At 38.9% G+C, this 18,772-nt stretch overlaps 1 protein-coding gene across 2 annotated transcripts; it reads left to right on the forward strand.

The window, feature by feature from the left end:
* The first annotated feature begins 8,261 nt into the window (after positions 1 to 8,261).
* Positions 8,262 to 18,210, forward strand: LOC107581961 (fibroblast growth factor receptor 4-like). 2 transcript variants are annotated; one of them, XM_016267656.1, is made up of 20 exons: positions 8,262 to 8,890; positions 9,860 to 10,041; positions 11,998 to 12,179; positions 12,268 to 12,406; positions 12,637 to 12,900; positions 13,007 to 13,096; positions 13,177 to 13,343; positions 13,432 to 13,555; positions 14,267 to 14,457; positions 14,550 to 14,688; positions 14,779 to 14,972; positions 15,077 to 15,222; positions 15,309 to 15,430; positions 15,516 to 15,626; positions 15,710 to 15,900; positions 16,554 to 16,676; positions 16,998 to 17,068; positions 17,323 to 17,460; positions 17,544 to 17,649; positions 17,737 to 18,210. In XM_016267656.1, exons 2-20 carry the CDS (start codon positions 9,951 to 9,953, stop codon positions 17,911 to 17,913), a joined length of 2,766 nt encoding a protein of 921 aa, XP_016123142.1. In that variant the 5' UTR covers positions 8,262 to 8,890; positions 9,860 to 9,950; the 3' UTR covers positions 17,914 to 18,210. The 2 variants fall into 2 exon arrangements, with proteins under 2 accessions (XP_016123142.1, XP_016123143.1); XM_016267657.1 differs by having other exon boundaries at positions 12,640 to 12,900.
* Positions 18,211 to 18,772: the final 562 nt, after the last annotated feature.

Below are 18,772 nucleotides of genomic sequence, written 5' to 3' on the forward strand. Positions count from 1 at the left end.
AGATGTATGGTATGTGAAGGATAAAATTTACATTTATACTTTGTTAACACCCTTATTAAAAAAAAAAAAAATCAGATTTTTTTCTGAATGAACACCTAGTCAAGAGTAAAACAACATTTAAAAAAAGGATAAAATATGATATAAATCAGGAAAGCACAAAACAAAGCATAATATATATAAATATATATATATATATATATATATATTGCCACGACTTAAAAAAGAAGAAGCACAAGATAAAGTATACGAAACCAAGGGTGTGTATATATACTGTATAAGTATAAGTATAAATATAATTATATATATATATATATATATATAATTAATAATAATCTGTAAATATTATTATAATATGTATATATTAGTATATATTACATATATTATGTATATACTATTACATATTGATATTATAATATGTAAATATTATTATTAATTATATATTGTTAATATTTACTTTGTTTTGTGTGTATGCACACACACACACACACACACACACACACACACATACATACATTACCTACACGTGTGTGTGTGTGTGTGTGTGCGTGTGTGTGTGAGTGTGTGTGATTGAATAAAAATGCTAATCAAAATAAACTAAACAATAATTATTCATATAAAATTTGATTATTTCAAATAATACTTCATAAAAGTCCTAATTGTAATGATAAGCACAAGCCATTTTCAAAAAGACATTTTTCCGTGCATCTTAAAACCATTCTAAAGTATTTTCTGGTCCAGTCTCACACTGGCGCTGTCGATTGAAACCCTGATGCAGCACTCCAGGTGGCACCTGGTCCCTCCTGTCTCTGTTTGGAGTGTAGGTCCTTTTGTCTCCTAAACCGTGACTGAAATCTCAAAATCCAAACATACCAAAAAACCCCCAGGAACCATCCCCCTTTGTCTCAAGAGAATGTGAAGACGGTTTGCCTCTCTCTTCTGGAGATGAGTTCAAGAGCGACACGCCACCGAGCGTTACGGTCATGAGAGCCAGATATGGAATCTTCAGAGGGTTTTAACGACTCCTGGTGAAGAGGGTCTTCTTCTTGGCACTCACCCATGGCTTCCTGGGGCCAGGTGTAGATCAGGGGTGGGAGGGCTTTTATAAGCAAGATGATTGTGTTGTTCTGATCCATACATACACACAGCAGGCACATCAGTTGCCTGCTGGTCAAAACACTGGAAGGCGGCTTATTGAGATAAACTGTTTCAAGTGCTCAGAGAACATCAATCATTAAAACTACCTCCTATATGGAGATTGGTAGATAGTAGAAGATATGAACTTCATACATTTAGTAAACAGCATACTGTGCAAGCAATTGAAGAGTTCAGATGCAAAAGCCTCTAAGTACAGTTTGAAAATTTCTTCTTAATTTAGCATTTTTATCAGACTCCTATGTGTAGGTTCAGTAATTTCCCTTTAATGGAAATGTATAGGTTATTTTCATTGCCTTTAAAGTGAATCAACTGAACATATCTTCAACTCTTCAATTATATCTGACAATTTAAAAAAAATCTTCTTTTGTGTTCCACAGAGGAAAAACGTCACACAGATTGAGGGTGACAAATGATGTAAATGACGACAGAATTGAATTTTGTGGGCAAACTATCTCTTTAATTTGGCTGACACATGAAATGTTTGCATGAAATATTGATTTGAAGTGAATTAATTTGATTATGTGATAAGAAAGATACATTGGAGTGATAGGAGAGACACTCAAACATCCCACAAGAAAACAGAACTATTTTACACAGTGGCAATTTCATAATTTGTACAAAGTAATTTGTACGAAAATGGACCATTCTTAAAGATTGTAAACATAGAGGTCCACCCCTAAACCTAACCATCAGAGAGACCTGAGCAGATTATACAAAAACGAATGAATGAGATCGTACTAATTCATACAAATTAGACACGAGTTCTTCAGAATTTAAAATAGTTACAAATTGCCATGAGAGTGTGTTGCATTAACAGCTATGCAGCACGTTTAGCAACCAGTTTAGCAGTTTTTATATAAAAGTATCTGACCTCAGAATGCTGTTATTGATTAATCAAATTCAAGCTCAACTAAAAAGCATTAAATCTGGGTAAAAATGCATTCAAGCATGGCAGTCACTATTATCAGCTGCGGCTGCTTGTGTTATTCTACGGGGAGTAGTGAAATCTTCATTCTAAGGGTAGAACTGAAGAAGTACAGTCTAATCTCAGCACATCCTATTGTTTACACATGAGCCGCCGTTAAAAGAAACTCTTCACTTTATCCCGCAACAATGTGTCAGATGAGAGAAAAGGGAAAAGCTACGAGCTGAGAGGCAGGCTCAGGGCTCCCCTAGAATCCTCAGAAATGACGAGAAGCTCTTAATCAAGCCAAACAATGCAACCTCCCGCTCCTGCTTTCTTCAGCGGCCTGATCTAATAAGCTGCAGAGAACTTTGAGGCGATCCCCCTGGATTACCTCTGAAGATAGGACACAGCAGGAAGCCCTGGAGAAGAACCCTGGATACTCCTTAATTTAAACTGGGGAAGGCGACCCTTTGAACCCCACAAGGCCGGTCCACAAAGAGGGTGGTGGAGCCAACAAAGGATAGTGTGACATTGTCAAACAGGCTTAATGTCTTCATAAGACACCTTCCTAATTAAAAAAATCTCAGGAATTTGTCACAATCAGTTGAAGCACATCATCGAGCTAATATTCACTAGCTTGCTTTGATGAATTCAAATTGTCAGTTTTAATCGGGCTCGAACGTCTTAGATTCTAGCTCAAAAAGCATTCATTAACCAATGTTGGACGTCTCCAAAGCCTTGGAAGTGGAGAACACTGGGTTTTCAAAAACACGGCAAGCATGCCTCACACTGCAGATAGCCCGAAAAGGGCCGTTTCCCTGAGATCTGGATGATCTGAGAAGATGCGGTTACATATAATTCCAGCTATGTTATTTCTCCTTGCGCATGTCTTGATCCCTTTAGCGCAAGCTTTATGAACATAAACACGGACTTCAGAGTTACTGCCTGGGTGCTCTGTTTCTGTTTTCAGCTGTAATCAATACTCCACCAAATATGGTTTTGTTTCCATGGAGATAACATCTATAGCAATTGGACATGATCCTCAAAAGAAAGGTCCTCTGATGAAAAGCTTGTCAGAATGAATCAAAATACACTCGGTACCTACCGAGTTCATCGCAACTGGAATGTAATCTCTTGATTCTTTCATATGTGCAAAGTTTATCATAGGGCTATCGTGCTTAGTCACTTGGATGAGTAATTCTGCAGAATAAATCAGACATGCACAAAAACATGTGTGTATGCAGTAGACCCGATATGCTGTATGTAAGTACCTGTCATGGCTATATCAGCGTCTGGAGTGAGAGCGTGAATTGCCTCATGAGAAGAGCTGTTACACTTATACAATGGATTGTTGTTTTAATGAGACAATTATGCATTCACATAATTCACTCTCACAGAATTGGAGTTTTAAATAATTATTAACTAACCTAACATCTAAAACACAATAGAAATTCTCTCTGCAACATTAATGAGAATTGTTGTAATTTTTTTCTTAATGAATAATGAATCTTTTTCCATTGCTCCTGTTGATAAATGCCTTAAATAAAAATCCGGCCTAAAAATTCTGATCATTCAAAAAAATCTATCTATCTATCTATCTGTCTATCTGTCTATCTGTCTGTCTGTCTGTCTGTCTGTCTGTCTTTTTTGTGTGTGTTTTTAGTTTTGGAAATGTTGAAAATACAGAGATTATCACATTACATTGTATTATATTGTATTAAATGAACTTGGTTTCTTTATCACTGTCAGTGTGAATGCACAATGGCTTCTGTGCAGCATTTGCAGATCTATCATAATTCCAAATGAAATATAATTGATTTGAATAAATGCATTTTTAAATTGTATATTAATATAAAAAGCATTTTGTCATTCCTAAATTTTAATATATCATTTTATATATAAGTGTAGTGATGTTATATTTGAGAATGAACAATTATAGGTCAATAGGATATTTTCAAGTGTTGATCTTAAAAAAGATTTTAAAAACTAAAATAACATCTAAGGCTGAATTTAGCCACAAAATAAAGTTTAAAGGAAGTCGTTGTTCTTCAAACTGATTTTTTTTTTTTTTTTTTTTTTTTTTTTTGAAGAAGGTTAATTTCAATTTCTAATTACTCCTGGTGACTTGAAACATCTGATACTCACACGCATCGATTAACACATATGCTCCCGCTTTAAGAAATCATTCACACATTCTATCAGATTCATCAAGAGCGTGGAGTTCAGGGAAGGTTCATCTAGAGTACCCTCATCTTTAATGAAAAAAGAGAAAACCAGAGAAGAAAAAAGAGGAACCCAATGAAAACAGTGGCTGCCGGGATATCCATCTCTGTAAAAACAGCTGGGTGTGTGACCCTCACAGAATATGTTTTGGCAGCAGAAGTCAACTTCCATTACAAAGTAGACCTCTCTGTCACACCATTGTCTAGCCTGGTTTGGCTAATAATTAACTCAAACATGAGACAATAGCCTGGGACCAACAAGTGTTGCAGTTAATGAGCGACCAGCCCCACCTTGCATTCACACGCTCTGTTACTAGGCCTCTCACTGCCTGCAACCCTGGCTAATTATTCACAATGCTGTCTCCCCTACCACAGTCATCAGTGGGGCTGCTCATTAGCATAGTTATGCAACTATCAATACTTTCAGACTCTTTCAGGCCTCCCAGCTGGTCGAGGCGTAAGGGCCATCCAGTGTATCAGTAATGTAATCAGATAAGAAGGAGGTGGGGAGGAAAAGAAGAATGTTGATGTTGATTTGTTGCCAACATGCATGATGGGAATGTGGTTCTCAAACAGAGCGTTTACTTTTGACTTTGCATTACACTTGAGCAGGGGTCTTTTAATTAATAACCCCACAAATATAGGATCCTTTTTTTTTAAAATATAAAACTAATTATATTTCAAATGATAAATGCATGTTTGTTTGCATTTTTATTCATGTCATTTCTATTTATTTATTTATGTATAATGTGATTAAATATATATTTTAGTTATATATAAAATATGTATATATAAGTCTATCTATCTACATAATAATATATGTGACCCTGGACCACAAAACCAGTCATAAGTAGCATGGGTATATTTGTAGCAATAGCCAACAATACATTGTATGGGTCAAAATTTTTCTTTTATGCCAGAAATCATTAGGTTATTAAGTAAAGATCATGTTACATGAAGATATTTTTTACATTTCCTATTGTAAATATATCAAAACTTAATTTTTGATTAGTAATATGCATTGATAAGAACTTCATTTGGACAACTTTAAATGCAATTTACGCAATACTTTGATTTTTTTGCACCCTCGGATTCCAGATATTCAAATAGTTGCATCTCGGCCAAATATTACCCTATCCTAAAAAACCATACATCAACGGAAAGCTTATTTATTCAGCTTTCAGGTGATGTAATCTGTAAATGATGTATAAAAAAATGACCCTTATGACTGGTTTTGTGGTCCTGGGTCACATATGTATATAATATCTGTCTATAAAACACAGCAATGTCAAATTCAGTAAATTTAATTGAAATACATTTGATTTAGTTATATTATTTAAGTTTTTCACTGTTTTTATTTATCTTTAGAACTTTTTTTTACTTCTCAAAGCACATGCACTTGAGAAGTATGAGTTGTTCCCTTCCTCCTTAAAAAAGGCTTGAAGTGTCATAAACATGCATTTTGGTGTGTTTTAGGATCAGTGTGTCATACATTACTGTGCTCTTTTGCTTCCAGGATTGCCATTAACAGGGACAATCAACACAATGTCTCATTAAAGGGATAGTTCACCCAAAAATGAAAATTTGATGTTTATCTGCTTACCCCCAGGGCATCCAAGATGTAGGTGACTTTGTTTCTTCAGTAGAACACATATGATGATTTTTAACTCCAACCGTTGCAGTCTATCAGTCGTATAATGCATGGCAATGGTAACAAAATCTATGAGAGTAAAAAAAACATGCACAGACAAATCCAAATTAAACCCTGCGGCTCGTGACGACACATTGATGTCCTAAGTCACGAAACGATCGGTTTGTGCCAGAAACCGAACAGTATTTATATCATATTTTACCTCTAATACACCACTATGTCCAACTGTCTTTGGGCGCGCGCACGGCATCCGGTGCGTGAGGTGTGTACGCACTCAGCCAAGCGCCGGAAGTGATCTCTCGCGTGTATATGATGTGTGTAAAATGAAAGGTCTCTGAGTGAGCTTCTCCTGTGGACCAGTGGCGAGGCCAGAAATTTTCAACTGAGTGGACCTTGGTGAAATAGGGTGGACCTCAGTGCCTTTGGCTTTTGGCTGAAAAAGAAAAAGGCCAAAAATATGAGCTGAAAATATATGCCTAAATTGAAAACATAAATATGACTTTACTTGAAAAGGTGATGTTAAATAACAGACATACTAGTTGAAAAGGTCTCAACTAGCATAATTGTTTCAGGACATCAGACAATGCCAAATATATGTGAACAGTATAGGCTATACATGCGACTTTTGGGCTGAGTTTTGGTTTGTGGCTTCACCAAACATAGTAGATTGACAGCCCTTGCATTCACCATTTGCTTTAGAATAGAAGCGCACAACTGGAAGATTGACAGTTTGGAATTATATTTGTTGTCGAAATTGAGCAAAAACAGGCAATATGCTGTCTAAAATGTAAGTCTTTTAATTTATTGTTTACTGAACTGTTGTAAAAATCAATATCAAATTTGTAATCATGCTGATTTTGGAGGAAAAAAATGGCACTCTTCGTGGGATATTGATCAACTATATGAAATTGTATAAATATATACATTTTCTGCCCCCATCTTGAATTTGGTTATCATTCTTAATGCACTTTAATAGACTGAATTATGCAGTGAAAGAACGCGTACGAGCATTAGTCTAACCTAGACTTCATCACGTAATGTACATGCGTGTTCTCTGTAGATGTGTTTTGTTAGGTTTTTGCAATATACTCGCACATCGTTAAAACAACTATTATGACATTATCGCAGACGATATAAATATATTGGATGGACCAGCCGTCAATCTGAGTGGGCCAGTGCCACCCTGGCCCTTATGTAGCCTCGCCACTGCTCTGGACTTGACCGCGAGGCCTGTTATGCCACAGACCACTGATGAATGAGAGAAACGGGATCATTTCAAACAAAGTGTTTCCCTTAGATTCGTCTAAGCACTTTCACTCTCTACGAGGCTTTAGATCATTATAACACCTGCACAGTCGCGGAAGCTTGGCCATGGTCAGTTCTCTTACAGCTTTCACTTTGACCAGCTGTATAATTTGCGCTATAAGTAGATGCTTAAGCAATGGCGACAGGAAACAAAAGTGATTACTTTGTATTATAATAATGTGTTATTTTGTATAAACGTCTGATCAGTTAAAAATAAGTGGGTCCTCCTTCTCAAAAACAAACGGTGCGAAATCTCTAAAAGACTTTCTGGCATCACCGACTAATAAACAGTGTTGGGGGTAACACATAATGCATTACTTTTAAAAGTAACTTTCCCCAACACTGCTAATAAATCAATTACGCACGCATTGTGACGTCACGTCTTAAAGGTTTTAGCGGGAAAGATAGTACAATGATGTAATTAAGGAAAGGTGTCATTTACAGTTGTTGAATACAGAGCTGGAGAACTTTTCAAAGGAATCGCCTAATTAGTTTTTCCTGCTTGTTTACAATGCAATAAACCTAGATGTTATTTAGAGTCATTTAGTCAGTCTATTTACTATATTAGTGTGGGGTTATTAATTGTTTATTTTTCACAGACATTGGGTCAGTGGTGTGTTTCTTATTTTTTATTTATTTTTAATAATTTGCATTATTTATATAGTATAATATTTGTGTGTGGCTTAAAGTAAAACATGTTTAAGTGTGTATATATATATATATATATAATTATATGTTTAATTTTTTTATTTTTTTTTTACATTTTTATAATAAATTTTTTAATGTATGCAACCAACAAAAATAACGTGTCTATCTATCTATCTATCTATCTATCTATCTATCTATCTATCTATCTATCTATCTATCTATCTATCTATAAAATAAATATGCTGGGGTCTGGGGGTCTGCCTCTGGGGATTTGGTTTGTGGGTGGGGGATTTAACACCCCCCCTTCCCCCTCTCTCCCTCTGGTTTTAGTCCATTGTTGTGAACCTTCCCCTCAGAGTGCTGTTGTCTCCCACTGCCAGTGAGACTCTTGCTCTGCCCCAGAGTGTAAGCAGTGAGTTGCCAGATAGAGACTCTGCGGCTCTTCAGTTTTAAACGCATCTAAACTGTGTGGAGCGAGTCATTCTACAGGAACCCAAGCGAGAGAGAGAGAGGGAGCTGAACTGAACTGTCAGTACGCGCAAATCACATTATTCATGTGAAAAAGACAGAGGGACGCTACAATATGTATGGTTTTGGATGTTTTCCATAACACAATCTAAGGCAAGAGGTTTTTTTTTTTTTTTTTTTTTTTTTACATTTCGAGAAGAAAAGGAAACACGGTCTAAATCCTCCGTGTCATTCATTTCTGTGGATATAGGCGGTTTTTGGACTCGGGAGAAGCGCATCGAAGGAAAGCAGCACTGGACTTTGAATCTGAAGATTAGTAGTCTTCCCTTGTACTATCAGCCTATTGGTTTTATTTTTGATGGATTTACCAGCGTAACAAAAGTTGCTTATTGGATTTCCAAGGATAAATATCTTTGGAACGGCGAGGAAAACGGACACATGAGTGTCTCGAGGGCCACCAAGATCCGAGGGCACTAAGAACTGCTGGTACCTTATCGAACCTATACGGACCGGGCAAAGTACACACGAAAATAGGTATAATGATTATTTGCGGTAAAACTGGGGTCAGATTAGTTGTAGGCTACTAATATTATTTATATTGATATTTATTGAATAACCAGTTGCTTCAGATACATGAAACTGAAAATGAAGCATTTTTCAGGGACTTGCAGTAATCCGATTATAAATTAGCGTTTAGTCTGAACTTCTCTTGCGCTTTATTTATGCGCATTTGATCAATTTAATATGAAAACACCATCATATAATTGTATTGGTGAAATACAAATTCTTATTATTAATTAATCTAGTTCAAATCTAGTTTCCATTCATAATTATGTAGGCTATATATTTTTGTTTCTGTTTGGGTTTAGGTTTATTTGCGCTCAGAATGACTTTCACACTTGTAAATGGATTTATTTAGCTTAACCAAACTCTCACTTCAGTGCGAAATTCTCGAATGTTTTGAGAACACATGTGTCTCCTCGTATCCGAGAGCTTGACGTTTGGTCTTATTTATCTCTCATGCTGAGCAAAATAAGCATTTTAGAAACACATTTGAAGTAAATACGTTGTAATCTCTTAATTGTAGGCTACATGAATTGTGGCTAAAATATCTTAAATGTTTAAAAGTTCAAAAGTAGCCTACTTTAAATTAATATCTCTTCTATATATTTGAACAGTTGGCTAGCTGTTGCAATCGTAGATGTTCCGGATCCAATTCATGGGTTTATATAGAAACGGCCCATTAAAAGCACGTTGTACAGGTCCCATTCATAAACAACTGTCCTTAACTGCTGTGCATTCGTACCTGAGGGTTATTCATGTCCATGAGGGACGTAGACAATGTCCCAACAGTGATGTAGGTGTACAATAGGACATTCATTTTCAAATGTGGTTTGGTGGGCAGGGTTGGGATGTGCAATGCATTATGCATAATGTAATTTTGAAGGTTCATCTTTCACAATAGTGTCTGTGAATTGTAAATCAGCTCTGCTTTTCTCCCAGGTTTGTGACTACACCGAGGTTGCCAATGCCTGGAGTCAGCATTTGAAGCTGACCAGCTGTCTCCCACACTTACAAACATTACCTCAGCAAGATGTTGAGCATCTTTAAGGTTTTCATTACCATCTGCTTAACGGAACTGGTGTTTTCAAGAAGCATAACATCCGGGGAAGTCCGGGCAAGAGGTACGGATTTAAATATACACTTTTTCTATTGAAATTCATAATGAATCCATAATCTGACCCTCTGTAATGAATGGTTGGAATATATGATGAATTATTCAATATATGATAAATAGAGCTGAGCTGATCGTGAAGAATTAAAGTCCAGGGGAAGTTGGAGAGGATGTAATCGTTTAGAGAGTAAAACAATCCCAGTATTTCCTTGAGCCATAAACAGTGCTACCTGATCCCGCCAAAGCCCTGAGGCTCGGAAGTGTAAATCTGTCTGGCCTAGTGCCAGTAACAGGGGATTGTGGGATGCTCGAAGTGGTGGGAAAGATGGGTCTCCTATTTAATTGTACAGACATGGGATGTCTAGATTTTGTACCTTCCATGAAGGTATCTGATTATTTCCAAGAGCTATTAAGACTTTCACAGAGTTGGATTCCAGAGTTTTTTGTGTGATAAAGCCTTAGAGAGTAAAACAATCCCAGTATTTCCTTGAGCCATAAACAGTGCTACCTGATCCCGCCAAAGCCCTGAGGCTCGGAAGTGTAAATCTGTCTGGCCTAGTGCCAGTAACAGGGGATTGTGGGATGCTCGAAGTGGTGGGAAAGAGATGGGTCTCCTATTTAATTGTACAGACATGGGATGTCTAGATTTTGTACCTTCCATGAAGGTATCTGATTATTTCCAAGAGCTATTAAGACTTTCACAGAGTTGGATTCCAGAGTTTTTTGTGTGATAAAGCCTCATGCATACAAATCAGAGGATTGTTTTAAATCACAGTATTAGCCATAAGCTTTATGTGGCATTTTGTGTTGGGCTGTTGATATGCTTAGCCTGAGCGCACCGCTCTGAGTTCTAGAGAATGAAGGGAACAGACGTAGACCCTTGTGAAGACTGGGGCAAAGTGTTCGTTAAAAGCATCTTTCTCTGAACACTTGTGAGCTACATACAGAGCTAGGAAGGTGATAAAGGTTGAAAACCCTGTGGTGCAGCCCAACAAAGCCCCACTAAGTTCCTGCCAGGATAAATTAAAGTACTTTGACAACTGTAAGACTTTAATGTGCAGAGCCACCCAGTCAAGTGAGAAATGCACCGCTAAAAGAACAAGAAGAGGCAGAAATGAACTTGTACAAATATGAGGATTTCATAGTAATAATATCATTTATCTACAGCTAAGTAATATAATGCCTTGTTTTCAATTCAGAAATAACACTAGAGTCATTTGTGGATTCTCGAGGTTATAATAAACATTTTACTGTATACAAATTTTTAAAAGGACCTTTATAAAATTTCAAAGTTTCCAAAAGGAAAGGTAGTTTTCCAGTAGTTCATTAGCAGTGTACGACACTTCGGGATTGCAAATCACCCACTTATGATACCGTTAAACCTAAAAATGTGTACTGCATGGGTCTGAAAACTCAAATAATGTTATATGTCCCTACAAAATATGTCTTTAAGATACATATTGTTATGTAAAGTTTGTCATTTGAGCCATTCAGCTTATTTTTAGTGCACGCATGTGTTTGTGTGTTTTGTTTAGCTTGTCCTTTATTTTCCTGCTGACCATTCACACCCTCTTCAGGGTCAGATACCGGCCAGTCCCTAGTTTTATTCAGTGAAGTTCATTAGTGTATTGGTGGAAGAATGTTATGCTTCAGTGCTGGAGGTGACATTGCTTGGTTAGGGGGCGTTCTTCACTCAAACGCTCAAAATCACATTCACCTCCGGGCCACAAGGAACACTGCTGTGAAGTCAAAGTTAGGTCATCCTCAGCTGAGAATTGGGTTTCTGTTCTCTCTTTTGTTTGTGGCTTTGTTTGCCTGATTTGCTCCAAAACAGTGGTGATCTCTGTGAGAAAGGCTCTAGTTACCAATTAGCGAGAAGTTATGTTAATTAGATGTGTTTTTTAAATGTGGTTTTTACTAATTACAGTAGTAGTTGTTCAAAACCTTCTTTTCTCTGTTCCGCCAGATATCCGAGTTTCTCATCCAATTATTTTTCCTGGATTTCCTGAGAATGCTACTGTGTTGGTTGGAGGACATTTGAAGTTGGTGTGTAAACTCCACCAGCCAGCCTCAACACGTCTCCAGTGGTTCAAGAAGGACAGCAATCGCCTGGGGCCTGATGGATCACCACTTTTTACAGCGCTTACGGTGAGAAAGTGATTTAAAGATCCTCTATTCTGCATATTTTCTGTCTTCAGGAAAGAGGGAGTAATGTTACATTTGTTTCCCCCTGCAGCCTCTTCTTGAGAACCTCTCCAAAGTCAACATTCTTCCTTTAGTGAATGTCTCCATGGAAGATGCTGGGGAGTATGTATGCAAAGTGGAAAACTCAGTTGGTCAAATTGCACGCTCTGCCTGGGTGGAAGTCTTATCAGGTAAGCCATATTATCATCTAACCTTCTCATCATCAGGGCAGATCTTCCATCATTCTCTGACAGGTCAACCAGGTCAGCCATTGGCGTTATATTGCCATGAAAACGGGTTTATGAGTATTTAGGAGGACAAAACTGACCACTAGAGTTGAAAGGTCACATCTAAGAAGTAAACTTCAGTTTAGTGTGATAACGTTGCCATTAGTCACTTTATTTTTCATGTTTTGTCCTAGAAGTGTCTGAGGAGCCAACTGAGGAAACATCAGAGCATCTACTCCTAGAGCTTGGAGATGTACTAAAACTCCGTTGTGATACAAACCGTCCTGGAACTGTCCAGTGGTTCAAGGGTGGTATACGGGTGCAACACAATGCTCGTATCCAGATAAGGGCAGCAGTCATGGAGATTGCTGATGTCACCTTTGAAGATTCAGGAGTGTATGTGTGTATGCTACGTGGCACCAAAGAGGCTCTACGCAATTTCACTATCACAGTGGCAGGTAGGTTCTGCTACATGGTGACTTTTAAGCAGATTTGTTGCCTTCAATAATAACCCATCTTTTGAATGCTCATGTAATAACTTGGACACTTACTGCTTTTTTGCAGATGCTGTAGGATCAGGAGATGATGATGAGGACAATGGTCTTGATGATGCTGGTCCTGAGACCGAAAATGACCAGGTCTACATCTCCAGAGGTTAGTGTTCATTGCATGTTCAGTTGCATTTCAGTTTTAGAGCGATAGCTTGAAATGTACCATTGGTTTCTACGTTTTAGCACCATACTGGACTCACACTCAAAGGATGGAGAAGAAGCTCTACGCTGTCCCAGCTGGAAACACTGTCAAATTCCGCTGCCCTGCCACAGGGAGCCCTCTTCCCATCATTCGCTGGCTAAAGAATGGCAGAGAATTCAGAGGAGAGCACCGGATTGGAGGCATCAAGGTGAGAGATTGTTATTTTTGTTTATTGGAGACTTGGCAATATACTAAGTATCACTTCATCCTCACATGTTACCATTTTTTGTTCATAGCTACGACATCAGCACTGGAGCCTGGTCATGGAAAGTGTGGTTCCCTCAGACCGTGGGAACTACAGTTGTGTGGTGGAGAACAAATATGGGTCCATCGCTCACACCTACCTCTTGGATGTGTTGGGTAAGAGGGCTTCTGCTTGCTTGCTCTAGACAGCCGCCTGGCTCCACGAGGAGCCATCACAGGCCTGCCATGCTTAGCAAATGTCAGAGGCAATAAGCATCAGATCCTGTACCAGCAGCTCAGTGGCGTCACATAGCGAGACAGGCACCAAATGCACCTCAGAGAGAGCCACAGGGCACACTGCTACACCACAGGCACCAGGGTTCACTCAAGGCTGTACATGTCTATACAGATATTTAAGATCCTCACTGGAAGAGGGCAATAAATATCATCACAGCGGGAGAATGTGGGGTGGGGGCTGGCATCGGTCTGTATGGTACGTGCCTGGAAGCGCTGTGGGTTGAGGCGTCCAGACCAATTTTCTACCTGACCTGTGACAGACCTGTTTGTTAAGAGTCCGGCGTGGGGTCAACTGCTGTGTCCTAGCAGACAGGGGGAAAGAACAAGGAATAAAGAGCCCATTGACTTCAAAGCAACCCAACACATGGGTTTGGCTCTAAAAACCCCTTAATGGAACTAATTAGTGAGCGTTGATCAGCTTTGGAACTGCCGCTTGTCTATCCCTGTGCCTTATCTTTCATCAAATGCTCTTGAATGTCAACTTTCATAGGCAACATTATTTTGTTGGATGTTGAGAACTTCTAAAAGAACTGTTAAATATCTTACAGATATAGTGTAGAAAAGTAATGACCTTCCGATTTCTTCTTTCAGAACGCTCTCCACACAGGCCCATCCTTCAAGCTGGTTTACCCAAAAACACTACAGCTGTAGTGGGTGGAGATGCCCAGTTCCTGTGTAAAGTCTACAGTGATGCCCAGCCTCACATCCAGTGGCTAAAGCACATAGAGATGAATGGCAGTCGCTATGGGCCTGACGGCATTCCTTATGTGAAGATTGTGAAGGTATTTAGCAAGTCATCCATTATACTTTTCTAAAGGTGAAACAGATCTGTATGGAGCAAACAAGCACTAAAAAGTTTCTTCCAATTTTTCAGACAGGAAGCTTGAACATGTCTGAAGTTGAAGTCTTGTATCTTACAAATATCACAATGGAGGATGCAGGAGAATACACCTGCTTGGCGGGAAACTCTATTGGTTTCTCTCATCAGTCTGCTTGGCTTACAGTCTTATCGGGTAGGTTTTTATAGACACATTGATGACTCAAATCCTACAAATTCCTTGAGACTCAGAGGTACAAGTAATGAAAACTTGTCAATTCCACAGAGGAGGATGTGGCCAAGGAGATGGACCTTATGGAAGCCAAGTACACTGACATCATCATCTATGCCTCTGGTTTCCTGGCTCTGGGAATGGCCATTGTTATAGTGGTCCTCTGCCGTATGCAAGTTCATCCCAGTCGGGAGCCTTTTGATACTCTCCCAGTGCAGAAACTCTCCAAATTTCCTCTACGCAGACAGGTAAGATGACATTTCTGAACAAACCTCATGAAAATTCCCCAAGAACATGGTATTCAAAAGAACATTCTGGATTCTAATCCTGTATGTTTTGGACCCTATCACAGTATTCAGTGGAGTCCAATTCTTCTGGAAAATCAAGTGCGTCATTGATGCGGGTGGCTCGTCTTTCCTCCAGTTGTTCCCCGATGCTGGCTGGAGTTATGGAGTTTGAACTGCCTTATGACCCTGACTGGGAGTTTCCAAGAGAGAAGTGAGCACTACCAGCAACCATAGCTGTAAAAAGTTTCCTTTTATATGATGGTAAACTAAATATTTATTTGAATTCTTTTGTGCCAGTTTGACTTTAGGTAAACCACTTGGAGAGGGCTGCTTTGGTCAAGTGATGAGAGCAGAGGCTTATGGGATAAACAAAGAGAATCAAGATCAAGTAACAACTGTAGCTGTTAAAATGCTAAAAGGTACGTTTGTGCTTTCAGCCATTGTATTGAAGTGTTGAGCATTTTTGAATTGCAGACTAAGAAGGATTGTTTTGGTCATTTTCAGACGATGCGACTGACAAAGACCTGGCAGACCTCATCTCTGAGATGGAGCTAATGAAGGTGATGGACAAGCACAAGAATATCATAAATCTTCTTGGTGTTTGCACACAGGATGGTAAGTTAAACACTGTGGCATCTCATGGTTGCACGAATTCATTCGGCCATTTGACTTAATTCCAATGTATATTTCTGGTTCAGGTCCGCTGTATGTGCTGGTTGAATACGCATCTAAGGGTAGCCTACGGGAATATCTCAGAGCACGTCGACCTCCTGGCATGGACTACACCTTTGATGTGACCAAGGTTCCTGAAGAACAGCTCACCTTTAAAGACCTAGTTTCCTGTGCTTACCAAGTCGCAAGAGGAATGGAGTACCTTGCCTCCAAAAGAGTAAGTTGCTCGCAGGGCTCAATTAGCTTCGTTTTGAAACCTGCCCCCCCACATCTTATCAACACATCCCTTTGTCTGACACGTGATGCCAAGCATTCCTTAGTGGAGTGGTGGTGTGTCGTGTTTACCGCTGTGTCCATCCTGTCTCTGTGGGCTTTGTCCTTTTTAGCACTGCCATAAATCTGTTAGCAAGCAGGCGCTCGGACCCGCCTGTGCACTGGATCGTATTACTAGCTTTTTGTGGCCTGCTAAGAATGCAGTCGTCTGAAACCCCTCCATTAAGGGCCACAAACCAGGGGCCATTTTTGTCCTCTTTTTCAATCCTCAAATACCACTAACTATTTAAAATGAAAACCAAAATAAACTTAATGACATGCATTTACATCAGAAACCAGCTCTGTGTTGTTTTTCTGTGAAGTCCAAGTCTATTTAAAGTTGGGGTTGTTTAAACTTTTGCAAATGTTGCTCGCTATATGTTGATTCAGACAGCATTCCTCATATAGAAAGTAGTTTGTCATTTCATCTGGTTTGCGGGAACAAAATTCTAGCCTCACTGTGAACATGTTTATCTACTTACCAGAAGCGTAAAAGAGTCGCCAAAACATTGTTTGGGTCAATTCAACTAAATAGAAATCTTTTTTTTGTCTCAACAGTGCATTCACAGAGATTTAGCAGCAAGGAATGTTCTTGTGACAGAGGACAATGTGATGAAAATCGCAGATTTTGGTTTGGCAAGAGGAGTGCATCAGATTGACTACTACAAAAAAACCACTAATGTAAGTAACAATTCTATTCAAAACGTTCTTAGAACTGTAGCTAGATGTTTTTTGCTCTTTTGAAGAAATCCCATATGTAAGCAGGGCTGTATGACCCTGTTTGTGCCCGTTTAATGCCTTAATGCTTTTAAAGACAGATGTGTAATGTGTCCATGCTGATTGGCAGACAGCTTAATAGAAGATAATTAGGGAAAGGGGGGCGGGGATTAGTGAAGGAGTGGGCAGTCATATTTTTGAGGATCAAAAGGAAGTGGAGTTCTTTGGCTCAGCCTGTGTGGCAGCTAACTGTCCCACTCACAACCCTGTTGTTTCCAATTTCAGGGACGTCTGCCAGTGAAATGGATGGCACCAGAAGCCTTGTTTGACAGAGTCTACACACACCAGAGCGACGTGTAAGTCTGGCTAATCATTGCAGCTATGCCAAAGAATCAGCTGAGCAGGGATCCCCCCGGCTGGAATGTTGGCCCGTTCAGATGAACCAGAATGCACCAGTACAGTTTAATCCTGATGGTGGATGTTTTTAACAACTAAAAAATATATATGGCTCGATGACTAAAAATTTTCTCAATAAGAAGATTGAATTAGTATTGCTCAAGCTGATTACCCTACATGGTGCACTGACATTTTTGGTCTCTTGTTTCCACAGTTGGTCTTTTGGAGTTTTGATGTGGGAGATTTTCACATTGGGAGGATCACCATACCCTGGGATACCAGTAGAGGAGCTTTTTAAGCTGCTGAAGGAAGGTCATCGAATGGACAAACCTTCCAACTGCACCCATGAACTGTAAGCATCAATCTGTTCACTCAAAAACATGTTTAACGTCGGTCTTCAAGGTAATGTACTTACATTCAAATTGCTTTTATTAGCTACATGAAGATGAGAGAGTGCTGGCATGCAGTACCAACACAAAGACCAACATTCAAGCAGCTTGTAGATGAGCTTGATAGGGTGCTGGTGTCCATTTCCGACGAGGTAAACACCTATTTTGGCAACAGTTTGAGTCCTAGAGTGTTGTTTTATACCCAAACCTCTAAACCATTTGTATTTTTACATTTTCAGTACCTGGACCTTTCCACCCCTTTCGAACAGTATTCCCCATCTTGTGAGGACACCTCCAGCTCTTGCTCTTCAGACAATGATTCAGTGTTTACCCATGATGCTATGTCAACTGACCCATGCCTTATTGGCTACCACGATGTGCGCTCTCGGATGGACCTGAAGACGACAATGCGATAGTCCTTTTTGGGCACAAGCTTATGGACATCAGATCTTACTTGGAAACACTTGTATGAAAAGCAGTACAAGGATTTTCACCTTTGTTGCTCTGCCTAAGAACATTATAACAATGCTTGGCACTATGAAACTTGGTGACTGGTAATTTTCACAGAGAAACAGGACTGGTCATGAGCTTTTTTGTTTAAAGTTTTTATTGAATGGGTACTGCTGTATGTAGAAAGCTACGTTGGAGCAGCATACAGGAGCGTTTTCAAACCAGATAAAAAAAAAAAGAGAACATTTATTTTGATATAAAAAGCCGATAGCATTGATAAATATAAATATCTCTCTATATAAAATTATTCTACATTTTTTTTATTTAAAGAACTGTCTTAAATCTCAGGATCTTGCATGTTAAAAATTGCTGTAGTGGCAGCAAAGTGCCTGATTTTTGATTTCCTGTGAATACCTTAAATTATATTATATACATATCATTACAGAAGACAATTACATTTTATAAATTATTCTAAATGATATAAAGTGAAGGTGTTACTTAGGTGAAGAAATTATGTAAATCTGTTCTGAAGCTATCCCTGAATGATTCTTAATTTCATCGACACATTTACAATAGCTATTGTTCGCTGCTCGTACCATTGTACACGGTCAAGGCTAAACCTCTGAGCACTCAACTTCCTGTTGTTCTGTTCATTTCATGCCTCAGCGTTTGGTAAGCACGGTTTGTCGTGGTCTTCTCCCCAGCCATTCATCCCATTCAAACTGAGACATTGCGGGGACCAGCATCGCTTCCATTGTCAGTACTGTACAGAAGAAAAGGACTCGACTGAATGTGAAATGCCTTGATATTGATTGATTTCAAATG

Source organism: Sinocyclocheilus grahami, unplaced genomic scaffold, assembly GCF_001515645.1.
Source record: "Sinocyclocheilus grahami isolate Dianchi unplaced genomic scaffold, SAMN03320097.WGS_v1.1 scaffold39.1, whole genome shotgun sequence".
Taxonomy (NCBI): domain Eukaryota; kingdom Metazoa; phylum Chordata; class Actinopteri; order Cypriniformes; family Cyprinidae; genus Sinocyclocheilus; species Sinocyclocheilus grahami.

Bases quoted from the DNA above. Each gene is read 5' to 3' on its own strand.
- LOC107581961 (XM_016267656.1), top strand. From the start codon at position 9,951: ATGTTGAGCATCTTTAAGGTTTTCATTACCATCTGCTTAACGGAACTG. The intron at 14,973-15,076 runs GTAAGATGACAT...ACCCTATCACAG, and splicing joins AATTTCCTCTACGCAGACAG to TATTCAGTGGAGTCCAATTC. The intron at 17,650-17,736 runs GTAAACACCTAT...TTACATTTTCAG, and splicing joins TGGTGTCCATTTCCGACGAG to TACCTGGACCTTTCCACCCC.